The following is a 21,277-nucleotide window of genomic DNA, read 5'->3' on the forward strand; positions in this document are numbered from 1 at the left end:
TTTTAACATCTTGGCCATGTACTGTTATAATCTCCACCCGGCACAGCCAGAAGAGGACTGGCCACCCCACATAGCCTGGTTCCTCTCTAGGTTTCTTCCTAGGTTCCTGCCTTTCTAGGGAGTTTTTCCTAGCCACGTGCTTCTACATCTGCATTGCTTGCTGTTTGGGGTTTTAGGCTGGGTTTCTGTATAGCACTTTGTGACATTGGCTGATGTAAAGATGGCTTTATAAATACATGTGATTGATTGATATGGGGGGGGGGGGTAAAGTCGTTTATTTATACATTATCAGAAAACCTACATCTTCCATGACACATCTCAATTATCTTGCATCTTTTCTCATTTTTTTCTGGATGTTGCTGCAACACCGCTTTATCTCTTTATCTCTTCAACAAAAACAATCTCTTCATCCTCTGACTCCACCCTGCGGTCTGGATCACTTAGCTTTTCACCAGAGTTCTGACGTCAGCTCTGGGGAGTGTAAACGCACACGCGCCTTTAGTTGGGGAAAGAGCCCATTCTCAACTTTCCGTAAAGGAAACGATTTCAGAAGTTTTCCTCCTTCCGTTATCTCTGCTTGCTTTTGGACAATGCGCGACCCACACATGTCCGTGTGTTGACAGCGCTGGACACTGTGTGTGTGGTGTATACTACAGTTGCGTCTTTCCCCGACTCACCTATAGAGCGTAGGCCTAAACAGGTAGGCCAGGTAGGCTACGGGAGCGAAATCCGGAAGAACAAGCACATCTGATTGTTCACACTATTTTTCTCTTACCTCTGCAACTAAACTTCTCCCAATAACGTTTGCAGTTTTGATAATTCTTCTTCGGAGAGAGTAGAAGCGTGAAGATGGAGCTACCAGTTCCCAAGAAAAATATGCTGATTCTAGTTGATGTTTTCTGTGTGGTTATCGGTAAGTGCCCTATTTCTCTCTCTCTCCAACAACATGGCTGATATAACATTATTTGTTGTAATAACCAAGGACACAACTCGCTCTCTCTGCCGTCTACACATGCGCAATGCAATAGGGTAGCACTAGCCACCGATAAATCAATAAAATAGTTGTTTATGTATAATTGTTTATTGGGTAAATGCTGGATAAGACTGAGATGGTGGGGGACTTTGTAATCAATGTTTAGGCAGGCTACACACACACACAAGCCACAGGCCAAAGCCCAGCATGCAGGACGCTTTCCATTATAGGCCAGTCATAAGAACATGTGTTTTGTGTTACACACACAGACAGACACACCGCAATAGTATTGTAATAGGAAGAGAGTCCGCATTGCTCGTGTTATAGCTTGTTTAATGGATTCTATCATTGTCTGTCAGCACATTACACGTGGTCACAGTGCCTGGTGGAGTGGTGTAATACTGATCTGTATTGATTCAAGTTCTGTAGATTGTAGGCTAGTCATCAGTCCGCATGGGTTAGTAACACAAATTGCATAATCACATTTACTATGATTTTAAGTTTACAATTCACAGTTACAATTAATTTATGATGACCATTTAAAAAATGATCTGTGTGTGTGTGTGCACCACACACTTGTAACAGAACACTTGTTCTTCTGACTGGTCTTCCATGGAAAGTGTTCTGCTTGTTGGGCTTTTCCCTGTAGCTTCCAGTGTGATTTCTGCATGTGTGTGGGGCCGGGGTGTGCATGTTCAGACTTGTACTGGACTCTCAATACTAGAGGATCTGTAGTTTAGAATATACATTTTGGTGGACAGTCTCCTACCCCTCTATCTCCCACTCCCTCCACATCTTTCCCTCTTCATCCATTTCTTCCCCCTATCCCCCACTCTTTGTCTTCCTCCCCCACTCTTTGTCTTCCTCCCCCACTCCCTTGCTCTCTTTCTCTCATGGTATTTAGTGAGTGAGAGAGTAGGGTTGTTTAACAGTTAAGCTGTTAACAGACGACATCACCTCGTGGCATAACCATGTTTGTTGACAGTCTCAGAAGGCTGTGTGTCTGGACCTGGGGTCTGACATTCCCGAGTGGAGCAGTGGTCTAAGGCACTGATTCTCAGTGATATAAGCTTCACTGCAGGCCCTGGTTCGATTCCAGGCTGTATCACAACTGGCCGCGATTGGGAGTACCATAGGGCGGCGCACAATTGACCCAGCGTCGTTAGGGTTTGACCGTCATTCTACATATTTAACTGACTTGCCTAGTTAAATAAAGGTAAAAAAAAACATTTAAAAAAAGATGACAGGAACCATGTTTGTTGACAGACTCAGGGGGCTGTGTGTCTGGGCCTGGGGTCTGACGATAGTAAAATCACTCTCTTTTCTTCTTTCAATATTTCCTCCCTCAATCTCTCCAGTTGCTTATTTTTCTTTCATCTCTCCTGCCTCCGCCCTCTCTCTCTCTCTCTAGATAGTGGTCTCTGGGGGTAGCAGTAATCAGTCTACAAATAGTGACAAGAAAACTATTGGGATTTTTTTTATTCCCAGTTCAGATAAGAGTGATACAGGGTTGTGTTTTTGTTAGTGTGCGTGTGCATACTTGTGTTTTGTTGGCGTGTGTGTGTTCGTAGGCCATAGCCCAGCTTCCTCACTGTGTCATTAATATAGTAGGAATGTGCCTAGTCGACAAACTGGATCTGATCTGACAAAGCTTTTCCTCAATCCTCTTTCTTTCTCTCCCTCTCTCATTCTCCCATCCCTCTATCTCTCCCTCTCTCATTCTCCCATCCCTCTATCTCTCCCTCTCTCATTCTCCCATCCCTCTATCTCTCCCTCTCTCATTCTCCCATCCCTCTATCTCTCCCTCTCTCATTCTCCCATCCCTCTTTTACTCACTCTCTCATTCTCCCATCCCTCTTTCTCTCCCTCTCTCATTCTCCCATCCCTCTATCTCTCCCTCTCTCTCCCTCTCTCATTCTCCCATCCCTCTATCTCTCCCTCTCTCATTCTCCCATCCCTCTATCTCTCCCTCTCTCATTCTCCCATCCCTCTCTCATTCTCCCATCCCTCTATCTCTCCCTCTCTCATTCTCCCATCCCTCTATCTCTCCCTCTCTCATTCTCCCATCCCTCTATCTCTCCCTCTCTCATTCTCCCATCCCTCTTTTACTCACTCTCTCATTCTCCCATCCCTCTATCTCTCCCTCTCTCATTCTCCCATCCCTCTTTTACTCACTCTCTCATTCTCCCATCCCTCTTTCTCTCCCTCTCTCATTCTCCCATCCCTCTATCTCTCCCTCTCTCATTCTCCCATCCCTCTCTCATTCTCCCATCCCTCTATCTCTCCCTCTCTCATTCTCCCATCCCTCTTTTACTCACTCTCTCATTCTCCCATCCCTCTTTTACTCACTCTCTCATTCTCCCCATCCCTCTTTTACTCACTCTCTCATTCTCCCATCCCTCTTTTACTCACTCTCTCATTCTCCCATCCCTCTTTTACTCACTCTCTCATTCTCCCATCCCTCTTTCTCTCCCTCTCTCATTCTCCCATCCCTCTCTCATTCTCCCATCCCTCTATCTCTCCCTCTCTCATTCTCCCATCCCTCTTTTACTCACTCTCTCATTCTCCCATCCCTCTTTTACTCACTCTCTCATTCTCCCATCCCTCTTTCTCTCCCTCTCTCATTCTCCCATCCCTCTTTTACTCACTCTCTCATTCTCCCATCCCTCTTTTACTCACTCTCTCATTCTCCCATCCCTCTTTCTCTCCCTCTCTCATTCTCCCATCCCTCTTTTACTCACTCTCTCATTCTCCCATCTCTCATTCTCCCATCTCTCATTCTCCCATCACTCTCTCATTCTCTCATTCTCCCATCACTCTCTCATTCTCCCATCCCTCTTTCTCTCACTCTCTCATTCTCCCATCCCTCTTTCTCTCACTCTCTCATTCTCCCATCTCTCATTCTCCCATCACTCTCTCATTCTCTCATTCTCCCATCACTCTCTCATTCTCCCATCCCTCTCTCTCACTCTCTCATTCTCCCATCCCTCTCTCTCCCTCTCTCATTCTCCCATCCCTCTCTCATTCTCCCATCCCTCTCTCTCCCTCTCTCATTCTCCCATCCCTCTCTCTCCCTCTCTCATTCTCCCATCCCTCTCTCTCCCTCTCTCATTCTCCCATCCCTCTCTCTCTCCCTCTCTCATTCTCCCATCCCTCTCTCTCTCCCTCTCTCATTCTCCCATCCCTCTTTCTCTCCCTCTCTCATTCTCCCATCCCTCTTTCTCTCCCTCTCTCATTCTCCCATCCCTCTTTCTCTCCCTCTCTCATTCTCCCATCCCTCTTTCATTCTCCCATCCCTCTCTCATTCTCCCATCCCTCTTTCTCTCCCTCTCTATCCCCATCCCTCTTTTTCTCCCTCTCTCTATCCCCCATCCCTCTTTCTCTCCCTCTCTCTATCCCTCTCTCTATCCCCCATCCCTCTTTCTCTCACTCTCTCATTCTCCCATCCCTCTTTCTCTCACTCTCCGATCCCTCTATCTCTCCCTCTCTCATTCTCCCATCCCTCTTTCTCTCCCTCTCTCATTCTCCCATCCCTCTTTCTCTCCCTCTCTCATTCTCCCATCCCTCTTTCTCTCCCTCTCTCATTCTCCCATCCCTCTTTCTCTCCCTCTCTCATTCTCCCATCCCTCTTTCTCTCCCTCTCTCATTCTCCCATCCCTCTTTCTCTCCCTCTCTCATTCTCCCATCCCTCTATCTCTCCCTCTCTCATTCTCCCATCCCTCTTTCTCTCACTCTCTCATTCTCCCATCCCTCTTTCTCTCACTCTCTCATTCTCCCATCCCTCTTTCTCTCACTCTCTCATTCTCCCATCCCTCTTTCTCTCACTCTCTCATTCTCCCATCCCTCTTTCTCTCACTCTCTCATTCTCCCATCCCTCTTTCTCTCACTCTCTCATTCTCCCATCCCTCTTTCTCTCACTCTCTCTATCCCCCATCCCTCTTTCTCTCACTCTCTCATTCTCCCATCCCTCTTTCTCTCACTCTCTCATTCTCCCATCCCTCTATCTCTCCCTCTCTCATTCTCCCATCCCTCTATCTCTCCCTCTCTCATTCTCCCATCCCTCTTTCTCTCCCTCTCTCATTCTCCCATCCCTCTTTCTCTCCCTCTCTCATTCTCCCATCCCTCTTTCTCTCCCTCTCTTTCTCCCATCCCTCTTTCTCTCCCTCTCTCATTCTCCCATCCCTCTTTCTCTCCCTCTCTCATTCTCCCATCCCTCTTTCTCTCACTCTCTCATTCTCCCATCCCTCTTTCTCTCACTCTCTCATCCCTCTTTCTCTCACTCTCCCATCCCTCTTTCTCTCCCTCTCTCATTCTCCCATCCCTCTTTCTCTCCCTCTCTCATTCTCCCATCCCTCTTTCTCTCCCTCTCTCATTCTCCCATCCCTCTTTCTCTCCCTCTCTCTATCCTCTTTCTTTCTCTGTTGAACTATTTTCTCCTCTCCTTTGCCTTGTTATCACTGCAGACAAATAAACTTTATACACACACTTTATACACACACACACAGGCACATTGAGTCTGCAACACACTCTTTTAACAAAAATACCAACCAAATGCCACCCAGACCAAGCAATCTGCTGTTATATGCATAACAAAAGGGCCTGACGTATCCATAATTTCATATGGACCTTTAGATCGTTCAATATTGACTGGTGATTGTGTGAATGGGACAGATTACTGTTGTAAGACCTGTACACACCCTCTGGAAGAATCTGATTGGCAGACAATGATCATGTTCATTCTACGGGTCATTCTAAGGAATCTAAATTAATATAGTTTCACATTGTGTCAATGTTTTTCACTTTCTTCCCAGAAGTTTGCTGTGATGGGGGGGGGGGGGGGGTCACAGTCCTTTAAAAACCTTGGGTCATCAAACTTCCTCTGGAAGTGAACATGAGACCTAAAACAGTTGCTCTAAGTTCTTACTGTTATTTATGTGGCTTGGGGTTAGAAGAGCATCTGCATCAAACTATAGACTGATACCAAATGTTGTTGGGTTAGTTTGTTATTTATCTATTTGATTTTCTGGGTTTTGCGCACATCTAGAGTTAGAGAAGATACTCTGCCGCTGTTTTACTGACTCTCTCTCTCACACACACACACACACCATCTCTCTGTGCCAACTATGTGTGTGTGTGAGAGGGGGGGGGGGTATTGACTTTTCCTGTGTGGAAAATAACCAGGATTCTGACAGTACAGTGGGATTACTACAGCCATAGAGCAGGAAGGGGATCAGATTTGATCAATTTGTGTGTGTGTTGTAGCTGTGACTAGTAGGACAGTGGAGTTGTGTATGTTTTTTGGCATCTAGTCTGTAGAATGACAGGAACACTTCTTAGGTTCCTCCTTCCTGTGAGGTCAGGAGGAAGTTGATCATGTGTCATATCTCACCAGACATTCCTCCATGTTTGTTTTCTCTGGGAGGCATCTGGAACTTTCTATCTAGCCAAATGAGAATGTGAAACAATGTTATCCCCTCTTCTTCTTTCGCTCTGACCGCGCTGCCCATTCTGTTACTGAAACCCCCCCACCCCCCTCGGCCCAGATAACTGCGGGGGGTTAAAGGAGACGGACTATGGACTCTGCTTCCTATATCTGCCACTGGACACAAACGCCCAGCCCTCTGAGTCTGTGCCACATCGCTGTTCTTTCTACATCTCTGAGGAAGGTCAAGATGTGTGCTACAAACTAACCTCTTCCGAAGAGAATGCTTGAATCAGTTTTCCTTTGGGTTCATTAAAACACCTCCAGTACCACTGGATCCCAGGTACGGGTCGTCACCAGTTCGGTTACCCCTCAGCAGGGTTGAATGGTTCAAAATCAGTTCCAGATTCACTGTTACCACATTGAAAACCAACACTATTAAGACAATCTTTCATCTATTTATTCACACACTGCCCTTTCTCCTTCCGTGTTTTATCAAATCCAGCTCAGCTTACTCTCTGGAGAGAGGAACAATCTTGGTTCAACTCAACCCTGGGCTACAATAACACTGTAGCAGAAACCTTACTGAAATAAAACTGGAGATTACTACAATTATACGTTTGTGTGTGTTTATTTCTCTGACACTGCAGCAGAGTGCTACACACATGCACACTTCATCCTCACCCTAACCACTACTCTCCAGAGAGCTGTCTTATCTAACTGTTATCCTAGAACCCTACAAAGTTGACATGACTTCAAAGTAAATACTAGTTAGTAAACTTCAAAGTGGCTGAGTGCATGCTTGACCTAGCGGAATTAAGGTTGACAAAGTAGTCACGCTGTTCATACGCCGGTGATGAGTGACAATGTGAACAGGGCAGGCGCCAGAACGAATCAGTTGGACTGGCATTTGATTTTAAGAGGCGGGACCGTTTTTTCCACGGGACCTCCAGTGTGCACGCACTTGCGCCTTCACACATTTTGGTAATGGGTGTTATGATAAAGACAGCTTGTGAGTTTCAAGTTTGGGGAAGCTTACAAGTTATCCTACCATTTCTACCAGTTCTGATTATTTTAATACTGTGTACATTTTCGTGGAACCGTTTCATTTCAATAATAACTTTTTTTAGTTTCTCAAAATTGTCACAATCTTAATTTAAATAATACAAATATAGAAGTTAAAATTAAACAAATGTAAGAGCATTTTGCCATATGGACACAGCCTACACCGTGATCCATTGGAAGAAATGAGCGTATAGAACTAAGAGAGAACAAATTCTTATTTACAATGAGGCCTACCCCTGATGACGCTGGGCCAATTGTGTACCGCTCTATGTGACGCCCAATAACGGCCGGATGTGATGCAGCCTGGATTCGAACCAGGTACTGCAGTGACGCCTCTTGCACTGAGATGCAGAACACTGCGTCACTCGGGAGCCCCTGTAACGTCCATCATCAACTAAGTAAAATACATAACCCTAAAGCTGACAAAACAGTAGAAAATATCCTGGTGAAAATTCTGGTTATTTCAATTGCATTAATCTCTACTCTGCCTGTCTGCCTCCCATTCAATCATTTAATCAATCAATCAGTCAAATGTATTTATAAAGCAATTTTTTACATCAGCCGATGTCACAAAGTGCTATACAGAAACCCAGCCTAAAAACCCCAAACAGCAAGCAATGCAGGTGTAGAAGCACGGTGGCTAGGAAAACTCCATACAAAGGCCAGAACCTAGGAAGAAACCTAGAGAGGAACCAGGCTCTGAGGTGTGGCCAGTCCTCTACTGGCTGTGCCTATCTGTCTTGATTTGCGCTATGGGTAATGAATTGTAACATTGTATCAACTCAGCATGTTGGTGTGCGCTCAGGGCAGAAAATCAGCATTGCTCACAGAGCACTCAAAACAAAAGACAATGAAAAAATTGAGAGAACTCAAAAATGATGGTTATGAAATAAACCAAAACTTGTTTCTCACAAGTGTAGCAGCTTGTGAACTCTGCAAACAACAGTTCCACTCGGAGAATGAGAATAGTAAATGACCAATACATGCATTAACATAAATTTAATGTAAAGAAATGACAGGGATTAATGGTACAGGTACTAGGCCTAGTGGTTATATATGTAATTGTGAATTGATACAGATAAACAATCGAAGGGCAAACAATTCACACAATTCTGGAGAGTTGATTACATGCATTCTGGAGAAAGACGCCCAGATCTCCGCAACACACCCTTTCTTCTTGTCTCAACATTTGAAATGATACTCAAGACACATTATAGATGCTTTACGCTAAGCCTATTGCCACACGCGCTCCCAAATTGCTTGCTTCCGAAATCGGCATAGGCCTATGCACTTGTGATGTGAAACAATACACTGTTGTTTAAAAAATAAATAATTAATGATCAGCTAAGTCAAGCTGTCTAAAGTATTTTCAATGATTTTATTTAGACAGGAGTAATTATAATTTTGGCAAAACATCCATTTAGTTTAGGGGAAGCCAGAATCTGAACAGTGCGCTGTGCACCTGCCAATTTCCCTTTCTAATTCGCAAGTGGATGAAACCAGAGATCTGTATATAATGACGAGATGCTCATGTCTTCGTCCAAACAATTTGAGTCGTTGTCCCAAAGGCAGGAATGCAGGCGACAAGCTAGGTCTGCATAATACGGATAGTATTCAGACCCCTTCCCCTTTTCCACATTTTTATGTTACAGCCTTATTCTAAAATGGATTACATTTAATGTTGTTCATCAATCCAGACCATACCCAAAATGACAAAGCGAAAACAGGTTTTTTGATTTTTTTTGTGCAAATGTAATAAAAGAAAATAAAAACCTTAAGTGCCTTATAACCTTATAAGTGTTCAGACCCTTCGCTATGAGTTGAAATTGAGCTCAGGTGCATCCTATTTCCATTGATCATCCTTGAGATGATTCTAAAACTTGATTGGATTGGAGTCCACCTGTGTCAAATTCATTTGATTGGACATGATTTGCAAAGGCACACACCTGTCCCACAGCATGTCAGAGAAAAAAAATTAAGCCGTGAGGTGGAAGGAATTTTCCATAGAGCTCCTAGACAGGATTGTGTCGAGGCACAGACCTGGGGAAGGGTACAAAAAATGTCTGCAGCATTGAAGGTCCCCAGGAACACAGTGGCCTCCATCATTCTTAAATGGAAGAGGTTTGGATCCACCAAGACACTTCCTAGAGCCGGCCGCCCGGCCAAACTGAGCAATCAGGGGAGAAGGGCCTTGGTCAGGGAGGTGACCAAGAACCCGATGGTCACTCTGACAGAGCTCTAGAGTTCCTCTGTTGAGATGGGAGAACCTTTCAGAAGAACAACCATATCTGCAGCACTCCACTAATCAGGCCTTTATGGTAGAGTGGCCATACGGAAGCCACTCCTCAGTGAAAGGCACATGACAGCCCGCTTGGAGTCAGAATCTCTGGTCTGATGAAACCAAGATTGAACACTTTGGTCTGAATGCCAAGTGTCACGTCTGGAGGAAACCTGGCACCATCCCTACGGTGAAGCATGGCGGTGGCAGCATCATGCCGTGATGATGTTTTTCAGCGGCAGGGACTGGTAGACTAGTCAGGATTGAGGGAAAGATGAATGGAGCATAGTACAGAGAGATCCTTGAAGAAAACCTGCTCCAGTGTGAAGGTTCACCTTCCAACAGGACAAAGACCCTAAGCACACAACCAAGACAACGCAGGAGTGGCTTCGCGACAAGTCTCTGAATGTCTTTGAGTAGCCCAGCCAGAGCCCTGACTTGAACCCCATACCTGGGGAGACCTGAAAATAGCTGTGCAGCGACACTCCCCATTCAACCTGATAGAGCTTGAGAGGATCTGCAGAGAAGAATGTGAGAAACTCCCCAAATACAGGTGTGCTTGTAGCGTCATACCGAAGAAGACTTAAGGCTCTTATCACTGCCAAAGGTGCTTCAACAAAGTACTGAGTCATGGGTCTGAATACTTATGTAAATGTGATATTTCAGTTTTTAATATTTAATACATTTGGAAAAAAATGAGAAAATACCTGTTTTATGCTTTGTCAATATGGGGTATTGTGTGTAGATTGATGAGGAAATAATTTTATCCATTTTTAGAATACGGCTGTAATGTATCAATGTGGAAAAAGCCAAGGGGTCTGAATAATTTTCAAATGCACTTTATTATACCCATAGACAAACATTGGCAGTAAAATGGCCTTACTGAAGAGCTCAGTGACTTTCAATGTGGCACTGTCATAGGACGCCACCTTTCCAAAAAGCTAGAGCTGCCCCAGTCAACTGTAAGTGCTGTTATTGTGAAGTGGAAACGTCTGGGAGCAAAAATGGCTCAGCCACAAAGTGGTAGGCCACAAGCACACAGAATGGGACTGCCGAGTGCTGAAGCGCGTAAAAAATCTCATCTCTTCGGTTGCAACACTCACTACCGAGTTCCAAACTGCCTGTGGAAGCAACGTCAGAATAAGAACTGTTTGTCGGAAGCTTCCTGAAATGGGTTTCCATGACTGAGCAGCTGTATTTCTGTCTGTAATAAAGCCCTTTTGTGTGGGAAGACTAATTCTGATTGGGAGGGCTTGGCTCCCAAGTGGGTGGGCCTATGCCCTCCCATGGCTGTTCCCTTGCCCAGTAATGTGAAATCCATAGATCAGGGCCTAATGAATGTATTTCAATTGACTGGTTTCCTTCTATGAACTGTTACTCAGTAAAATCTTTGAACTTGTTGCATTTTATATTTTTGTTCAGTATATGACTGGTGGAAGTTCAGTTTGCATCAGGGGAGCATGTTGTCTAGAGACAGGGTTCATAAAAACAGGAAAAAAATCATCAGGGTGCATAAAACCATTGTCCTGTCAGAATTGAGTGTGTGTGTGTGTGTGTGTTTGCACACCATTGTGTTGTCAGTTGAGACAGTTTTATAGTCTATCCTGGTGCCAGTCTCTGCTCTGGTCTGTGAGTCACTGAACTATGGGGAGAGAGCGAGGGAGTGAAAGAAAGAGAGGGTGAGAGCAGGGGGGAGAAAGGTTTGAGTCCGGGAAAGAGAGGAGAAAGGTTAAAAGAAAAGTCCATGGTCTCTTCCGTGAGAGATCAGTTTAAGGGAATTTCTCATGGTAACTTTGTGTATAAATAAATAGAGAATGGGACATTCATTTTGTGTGTGTGTGTGTGTGTGTGTCACGTCCGATAGTTGGCTCCCATACCCTTGTCAGCAGGGCTCAGTGGTGAAAGTTTAAGGCTGTTACACTGTTAGGCATATCTATGGTGATGGATGTGTGTGGGTGCATTACCATTAGAGTGCACACAGAGTATCTAAACCCAGAGACCCACCGATGCAAAACTTCCAGGAACGCTTCGTGAATCAGACTCGACAGACCAGACAGGGGTTTGGGAAGTCAATGGGAGAAGTGAAAAATACTCCCTTTGCTGCTAATATTCTCTAAATCGACCTAGGTGTCTTAGGTAGCTGAACATGTTACCCCAACCTTGTGTGGAAGTGACAAACTGACATGTTTTCATTTTGGTGTAAAATAACTTTATATCTAAGGAGGGCTTTTGATTTGACGGCCTGCTCATGCGCAGTTTGGAGCGAGACGACCGTTAGACCCGATTTTAAGTTTCTGAGCTTAGCTAGCTAACGTTGCCATGACATCGCCTACAAGCGTAATTGTGGATTTCTATTGTAGAGGCAGTTTCTAAGCATCGTCATACTGTACTATACAATCTTTGGATGGCGTGTGTGTGGTGTTAGCTAGCAGCTTCCTCCCCAGGGGACGGAGGTCACTGATATACTGCTGACCAATAAGTGCCTCGATGTGCCTTCACATGCCCATGTATTGTTCACAGTTCCTGTCCAGCTGATAGATTTAAACATGTCTGTCAGAGCCTGTTGAGCAGCTTCTTGAACCTCAATCTCACCTAGGCAGAGACAAGTTCAGCACCATGTTGATACTGTCTCCCTTGACCCACTCCGACACCCCTCCTTTCTCTCCCTCTACCCTTCCTATCGCTCTCCCCTCTTCCCAGCGGCCCTTCCGTCAGCGGTCTTAACGTTAATGTTCAGCCCGTACCAGAGGGGTATCTACTGTGATGACGAGAGCATCAGATATCCTTACAGAAGAGACACCATCTCCCACAGGGCAATGGCTGCAGTCACCATCCCCTCCTCCATAGTCATAGTAAGTTTGATGAACATCTTGATGGTTATGTACAAAATGGCACGTTATGGTACGAGTTTACCTCTGCTATGGTACGAGTTTACCTCTGCTATGGTACGAGTTTACCTCTGCTATGGTACGAGTTTACCTCTGCTATGGTACGAGTTTACCTCTGCTATGGTACGAGTTTACCTCTGCTATGGTACGAGTTTACCTCTGCTATGGTACGAGTTTACCTCTGCTATGCTATGAGTTTGCCTCTCTCTCTCCATAGATAACTACAGGAGAAGCGTACCTGGTGTACTCCAAGCGTCTCCACTCCAACTCTAACTTTAACCAGTACATGTCAGCTCTCTACAAGGTCAGTTGGAACACGGGTCATAGTTTAGGGCTGACAATATGTGGTCTTAGCTCGGATTGGCTAGCTGCCTCTTCCCAATTTCATTGGTTCGGGAAAGTGGTTAAATTGGCCTGTGCTGTGCCTCTACTAGGTGGTGGGGACCTTCCTGTTTGGAGCAGCTGTGAGCCAATCACTGACTGACCTGGCCAAGTTCACCATCGGCAGGCCACGCCCTAACTTCCTGTCTGTGTGTAATCCCACTGTTTGTTCTGGGTACATGCTGCAACTCAACTGTACTGGCAACCCTCGAAACGTCACTGAGTCCAGGTGTGTGTATATTTCTGTCTGTCTTTCTTCTCTTGCTATGTGATGCAATGTCAACAATGTTCTCTCTGTGTTCCAGATTGTCGTTTTACTCCGGACACTCTGCCTTCGGGATGTACAGCATGCTGTTTCTAGCAGTGAGTGTTTTTTATTTGTGTGAGTTTCATACACACGTGAGATGACGATTAATGTGTGTGTGTGTGTGTGTAGTTGTATGTGCAAGCACGTATGCAGGGGAAGTGGACTCGTCTGGTCAGACCCACCGTGCAGTTCTTCCTCGTGGCGTTTGCGTTGTACGTTGGATACACACGGGTTAGCGACTACAAACACCACTGGAGCGACGTACTGGTGGGACTGCTGCAGGGAACTCTCATCGCTGTGCTCAACGTGAGTGTGTGTGGGAGGTGTGTGTGTCTGTACATGTGCTGAGCAATTAAACCGAAATGTCTGTAGTTCTTTGGTTTTGGAACAACTAATTGACCGATGTCAGTTCAATTATTTTAATTCCATTCCTTTTTTTCTGTGAGCTCAATGTGCACATTGCACAGTTACTCTAGAGATAAATCAGATCAAGCCTGAACTGTGCGATGTAGTAGGGAGTTGTAGTTTACAGAATATACATGATCTAAGTAACTGATAGTTGGTATTCAGCAGTCATAAAAGTATTGGGGCAGCAGGGTAGCCTAGTGGTTAGAGCGTTGGACTAGTAACCGGAAGGTCGCAAGTTCAAACACCAGAGCTGACAAGGTACAAATCTGTCATTCTGCCCCTGAACAGGCAGTTAACCCACTAGCTAGCTAACGTTGCCATGCCGTCATTGAAAATAAGAATTTGTTCTTAATTGACTTGCCTAGTAAAATAAAGGTCAAATAAATAAATTACTTTGATGAACTACTAAAACAGTGATTTTGTCAGAAACCGTAGGCAGCAGCTCTATAGAGATGAGATGATGACTTGGAATTAATAAAATAAAATAATAAAGTCATCAAATAAAACATAAAATATACACAACAACCAAGATATTTTATTCAAGTAATGTTAATAAGTGATGAGCAGTAAAGGGCAGTCACTACCCTCATGGGACTTTTGTTTTATTCTGTGATACAGCATTTAACCCACAATGCATTTAATGTTTCAAATAAAATTGTGACCAAAATCTAAAACGTAATTCTTTTTTCATAATCGACCTGAAACAGAACCGACCTCAAAAAGCACTAATCGCTCAGCACTGCTGACTTTAAACCATTCTTTTCTCTCAGGTTTGCTACGTCTCTGATTTCTTTAAGCTCCGCCCCCCTCCTCGCCGCCCACGATCAGAGACGGCTGAAGACGAACACCTAGAGGCCAAACCTGGCGTGAACCCAGACACACAACTACACAACAACCACTACAACTATACAACTACTACAGCCTGAACACAGACTAACAACTACACTGCAACTACACAACAACCTCTACACAACAATCATGGCAACCGTGGGGAAGGGGCGGCGACAGGAATTTGTTGGTGGGTAGGCCTGCAGAGATTTGGGTGGGCAATTTTTTTAAATTAAAATGTTTTGTTAACTAACTTCCTGCAATGTTGCCATGTGGCCAAGAGAGAAATGTACCGTTTTATAGCTGTCTATGAATTCTATCTGATGATGTTTGCATGTTTAGGTAAAAAGACGACAAATAATTAGAGTCCGACCCCGTATTGGATTTTTGGGTCCGATACCGATTTTGAGGGAGCGAAAAGTCACAGATTACTGATATCTGTCGATTTATTGGTTTTTTAGAGGTTGAATGAAAAACAGACCAAATTGTGCTTCAAATGATCAACAGATACTCTAAATGATAATTTTAAAACTAAATATTATAGTTAACATTATTTAAGAACATTTTATTTGTGGTTTACAGGAGATCCATCAAAAAGCAATTATGTTCTCTATAAATTCGACAGTGAAGTCACAGATTACAAAGCTTGTTTAGTTGACTTTCTTAGGTGCAACTTAAAAATGTCTATGGCAGTGGAAAAGAATTTATGAATATGAAAAATTATTTGTGCTAAACCACCATAAGGGTGAGTAGATTACGACAAGCACACGCTAGCTGTTCATTACGACAATGTTTTCTTAAAGAAACCATATTTACATAACACTGTTATTCAATACAAAATGTATTGGCTATACATTTCAACTGCAAATGGCATGCGCTGATGACTGAAAATGTTTATGCATGCAAATTCTTGCTGCGCTGGTTTTTGTCACACGTTCTAATTTCGCGAGCTAGTTAACATTAGCTACTTATCTCATAATGAATGCAAGCACATGGCCTGAATGATAGACCTGCGCCAACTGTCTTGTTTTTTGCAGATTGCATATTTCAGAAAACTAACTAAATTAGCCCACTAGCTAACATAATAGGCCCTGACAGTATCGGTCTTCTTTTTGTATCAACGACGAGTGTTCACTTTGGCGCCAGTCCAGTGTTGGCACATACGTAGCACAGATTGCTGGCTAGATAGCTACGCTAACTACCTTTCTGGTTAGCTAGCCAGCTAACGTTAACAAAGTGAGAATGTGATGAGGACAGGGCTGCTTGCTTGGTGAAGTGTACTTTTGATTATTTACTCATGCTGGCTGTGGCAAGCTACTCAAGCTACAAACCACCATGTCTACTTTCCCTCACATTGTGGACTAGGGCTGAATGATGTTCAATGAGCAGCTGGTAGAGTGCCCTCTTTAGGCAACCATTGAAAATGGAGCAGACATATTTGTTTATTATATGTATATAATATGGGCACTTTATCTGTGGAATAAAGGCAGATAAAAATATCGGCCGATTAATATCGGTCGGGCTCTACAAATAATGTCCCATTTGGAACACTGACAAGGAAAGAGCAGTACTTTAAAAATATATATCTAGAAAGAAAATAGGTTTTTGCTCCCAGTGGGGGCACCCATGGGCCAACCCATGCCTACGCCCCTGCCGTGTGGCTGTCTGTGTGAGAGAAGTGTGTATATCAGTGACTAGAATAAATGGAATGTATCAAACACCTCAAGCATATGGAAACCACATGTTTGTTTATTCCGGTCCAGCATTACAATGACCCTGTCCTCCGATAGCTTCTCCCACCAGCCACCACTGGTGTATATGAGAAGATGTGTATAACCACTCACATGCACATGCATTTAACTTTGTATTTTATTTTAATACAATGTACTAAAAGTATGGAGGATGAGACAGTTTTTTTTTTTAACAGACAAATAATCATTGTGTAGTTCTCTAGATTTCAATTATGCTAACAGGAAACACTGAAACAACTTTTTATTTTTTTTAAATGTATGATTCATTTATATTTCCTGTGCAGCAGCATCAACCAGGTTGTCTTCTTGGGATTTGTAGTTTATTTGAGTGTCCTGTAGTTCTTTTTTAACCCACCCTCTAGTCTAGTTTGTATTTGTAAATGATTTTTTTGTGTGTTTGTAATGCTTTGATTCCTTTTACCTACACTGGAGCTACTAATCCTCTCACACTTCTTCCATCAAGACAGCGGTCTCCAAGCCTCGTGCTGGGGAGCTACTGGGCTGCAGGCTTTTGTTCCCACCCACCACCAACCTACCTGATTTAACTAGTCGTTAAGACCTTGATTAGCTGAATCAGGTGGGTTAGTGTGCTCATCCTGTAGTTCTCCAGGAGGGGGGGGGGGGAGACCAATGGTCTGGAGTTCAGTGTTAGGCCTATTGGTACCTAGCATGTCTGTAGAAGACATGCATGTACAGTATATGGAATGTAAAACAGTGTTGCATAGATAATTACTAACTGTTTTTCTGTCGTATCTTTAAGAATGTAATACCACTACTAGCCCACTGATGTTTTTAAAAAATGTTATTGACGCAACTTGTATTAGTTACTCCAGTTTATTATATATAAAGCTGTGTATAACCTGCCTTCTCGCATGGCAACACAGGTCCAGATCATGATGCCATGTGCTGCCTTTGAAATGTTGATGTTGACAATCGTCAGTGTGTCAATGATTGAGTCACTCACTGAGATGTTCTCTGAAAAACACATTACACTTCTGCAAAGGGTTAAGATATACACTATATGACCAAAAGTATGTGCTCGTCCAACATCTCATTCCAAAATCATGGGCATTAATATGGAGTTGGTCCCCGCTTTGCTGTTATAACAGCCTCCAATCTTCTGGGAAGGCTTTCCACTAGATGTTGGATCATTGCTATGGGGACTTGCTTCCATTCAGTCACCAGCATTAGTCAGGTTGGGCACTGATGTTTGGCGATTATGCCCGGTTCGCAGTCGGTGTTCCAATTAATCCCAAAGCTGTCCGATGGGGTTGAGGTCAGGGCTCTGTGCAGGCCAGTCAATTTCTTCCACAAAGATCTCGACAAACCATTTCTGTATGGGCCTCGCTTTGTGCATGAGGGCATTGTCATGCTGAAACAGGAAAGGGCCTTCCCCAAACTGTTGCCACAATGTTGGAAGCACAGAATCGTCTAGAATGTCATTGATTTCCCTTCACTGGAATGAAAAAAAAAACACAATTTCGTAGCTGAGCCATTGTTACTCCTAGACGTTGCCACTCACAATAACAGCACTTACAGTTGACTAGGGCATCTCTAGCAGAGCAGAAATTTGACAAACTGACTTGTTGAAATGGTGGCATCCTATGACGGTGCCACAATGAAAGTCACTGAGCTTTTCACTACGGGCCTTTGTTTGTCTATGGAGATTGCATGGCTGGGTGTTCAATTTATACACCTGTCAGCAACGAGTGTGGCTGAAATAGCCGAATCCACTAGTTTGAAGGGGTGTCAACCTACTTTTGGCCATGTAGTGTATTTTATTGTGTTTGTATCCACACTGTAATCCTTCATAAGCTTGTCTGTAACAAACTGTAGCTGCAATCAAATGTGTGTATTTCTTCTTGATGGAAAAGGGAACTTGATAATAACTTTATAATCTGACAACTCCTGCTGAGACGAAAGTGCATGCAGAACCACAGAGTTACTGCTGTGGAGGCATGGGTAGAGAGGGATGAATGGAGGGATGGCTAAACGGATGGAATGAATGCATAGGACGCCTTCAACTTCATGGATTCATCCAAGTGATTCACTAGGACCTTCCCAATGTTTGTTGGAGTGAGGGCACACCAGACCCAGTGATGAAGACATTGCACATGTTGTCATAGCTTTATTTCAATTTGTTTTATTTTATTTCTCTGTATTGCTTTTTTGTAGTTTATGCATAAAGACAAACTAATATGCCCTTTGTGCATCAGACTGATTTTTGTTATTAAAGTGAGTGTGTGTGCTAGTTGATTCTGTAGCCTAATGAGGGAATAGTTGCTGAAAAGGGTGCAGGTATAAATTCCCTGTACCTCAACCACGGTTGCTATAAAGCCCTGCGCATGATTACATTTGTTTAGTTTGGATGGTCCTTGCAGACAAAGACCCTCTTCGCAAACCATTTCGCTGTATACACTATGCGCTTCCTCGTAAGAACAGCCGGTGTTATGGTACTGATGGTTTGTACTACCAGTGCAGCGCCTTCTAGTTGTCACATTGGGGAAAACTGTAGCATTTGAGCTAAGCCTAACCTTTACCCTCATTCTCCTAACCTGCCAAGTTAATTATTCTAACCTGCCTACATAATTATCCTAACCTAAAAAAATAAAAACAGTATTGCCACAGTGACATGTGCTTGGATGTACTCAGGTGAAACACTATCCTGTTGACAAGTGGAACTCTCAGGATGCTGCAGCTGCAGGCCTGTCCAGACTTGTCTGAGTTGTAACTCTTGTCAGTTAGAAAACAAACTCCATAGGGTTATACTACAAGCAGAATCAATGAGTTAGCCAGCTAATTTGTCTACATATCCGGAGCTTTATTTTTAAATTTTTTAAGAAAAAGGTCATTTGAAATGGGAATGGACTACAGTGCCTTCAGAAAATATTCATACCCCTTGACTTATTCTAAATTGTGTTACAGCCTGAATTCAATATGGATTAAAAAATAATAATTTAAGGGGTGGATCAGCTTAATATTGCGAAAAGATTGTTGCTTCCATCAATGTAATTGTCTGCATCATTTCCAATCCCCCATATATTTTTGGTAAATATATATATTCATATACATACACGTATACATACATATACACATACCTATATAGACATCCATACTTTTTAAAGAATATACCTTTATTATTCCCCGCAAACCCTTCTACCCTTCCCCCAATTGGAGTAAACTAACAAACACTTAGGCTACTACCTTCTTATAGACATTTTACAGACAATATATTTTAAAATAGTTATATTTTGTTTGTTTTTAGTCCTTCCCCTATTTCTGATGTCCATCCAGTTTGATTTCTATTTGTAACTGTGCTATTTCACAACATTTCTGAACCTGTATACATTTTACAGACCCCGTATATGTCTTACATGTTTTATCTTGCTATTAGTCCCACCCTTCAGCTCCATTCAACCTCTCAACATCATCCATTTTGGATTTCTATTTGCCATATATTTTTCAACTGTGCCTTGATGCTTCACAAAAGTACTGAACCTTTCTATTCTCATAGCTTCTACAGATTTTAAAGGAAAAATAAAAATGTTGCTAAACTAATTATTATATTATTGATAGATTTGACTATGGCTTTTCAAATCATCCAGTATTGCTATCTGCAGTGTTAGTTCTAGGCAAATGTTTCAATTCTTCAGCCATTCCTGGACCTGTGACCAAAAACGACCTACATATGGACAATACCAAAATACATGATCTGATGACTCTGCCTCCTCACAACAAAATCTGCAGAGCTGGGAAGATTGTATCCCCCAGATATATAACATTATTTTGGTTGCAAGAATTTTGTATAGTAATTTAAATTGAAAAATTCGAAGTTTTGAATCCGGCGTTGTTTTGCGTAGCAATTCATAAACCATGTGCCATGGAATGGGTACATCGAAAATCTCTTCCCAACTATTTTTCAATTTATATGGCACATCTGTCCGTTTTTTGGTCCTTAAATGAAATTGGTATATGTTTTTATTTATCACACTTTTCTTTAACAATATGTTATTTAATACAGGGCCCGACATACAAGCTCCTTACCTTTTTCCCCTTCTACTTGCCTCTTCCATTTTTGTGGTAATGCTGCAATTAATTGGTTGTAATTTTGGGTAGAGCAGACGTTTCCATATGTCTGTGTTAGCTGCATATATGACAACTCCACCAGTCCTATTTATGATATCATTCACAAAAATTATACTTTTTTTTTTTTTTACCAATTAGTATATTTGAGGTTAACCACAATATTTGTTGTATTATTTGTTCTGTCTTTTCAGGTGGATTAAACTGAAATTGCAACCAACTTTCTAAGGTTTATTTAAAAAAAATAACGATCTTTTGGAGATTATTTCCTTTTCAAACAACCAAAAGTGAGCAGGTGTAGTCTGAATAAAGGGAAAAAGGCCATTCTTGAACATAGGATGAGACATTCCTACCAATTTACTAGAGAACCAGTTTGGATTTAAGTATAACTTTTATATAACTGATGCCTTTAGTGAGAGGTCTAATGCTTTAATATTTAATTTCTGCCCTCCGAATTCATATTCGTTATATAAATAGGCCCTTATAATTTTGTCTGGCTTGCCGTTCCAAATGAAATGCAATATTTTTTTGTAAATATAATTTAAAAAGCAGGTCTCTAGGTGTAGGCAAAACCATAAGCAAATGGGTAAACAGTGATATAACTAGAGTTAATCAGGGAGATTTTTCCACAAATAGACAGGTATTTTCCTTTCCATGGTAGCAAGATCTTATCTATTGTTGCTAACTTTCTAAAAAATGTATTGGAGTGAGATCATTTCTTTCTTTTGGGATTTGTATACCAAGTATGTCCACATCTCCGTCAGAGCATTTAATTGGTAAACTACACGGTAATGTAAAATTAGCATTTTTTTTTGTGATCCAATACGTAATATTACTTATCATAATTTGGTTTTAATCCAGAGAGGATAGCAAAAGTATCTAGATCCTTTGAG

At 42.7% G+C, this 21,277-nt stretch overlaps 1 protein-coding gene across 2 annotated transcripts; it reads left to right on the top strand.

The window, feature by feature from the left end:
* Window positions 1-459: 459 nt before the first annotated feature.
* On the top strand, window positions 460-18,504 carry LOC109879737 (phospholipid phosphatase 2). Of its 2 annotated transcripts, none has more exons than XM_031792610.1 (8): window positions 460-709; window positions 811-913; window positions 12,439-12,590; window positions 12,844-12,930; window positions 13,061-13,236; window positions 13,313-13,370; window positions 13,444-13,620; window positions 14,493-18,504. In XM_031792610.1, exons 2-8 carry the CDS (start codon window positions 850-852, stop codon window positions 14,646-14,648), a joined length of 870 nt encoding a protein of 289 aa, XP_031648470.1. In that variant the 5' UTR covers window positions 460-709; window positions 811-849; the 3' UTR covers window positions 14,649-18,504. The 2 variants fall into 2 exon arrangements, with proteins under 2 accessions (XP_031648470.1, XP_020327486.1); XM_020471897.2 differs by having other exon boundaries at window positions 460-700.
* Window positions 18,505-21,277: the final 2,773 nt, after the last annotated feature.

Source organism: Oncorhynchus kisutch, linkage group LG16 (genome assembly GCF_002021735.2).
Source record: "Oncorhynchus kisutch isolate 150728-3 linkage group LG16, Okis_V2, whole genome shotgun sequence".
In the NCBI taxonomy this organism is placed as follows: Eukaryota; Metazoa; Chordata; class Actinopteri; order Salmoniformes; family Salmonidae; genus Oncorhynchus; species Oncorhynchus kisutch.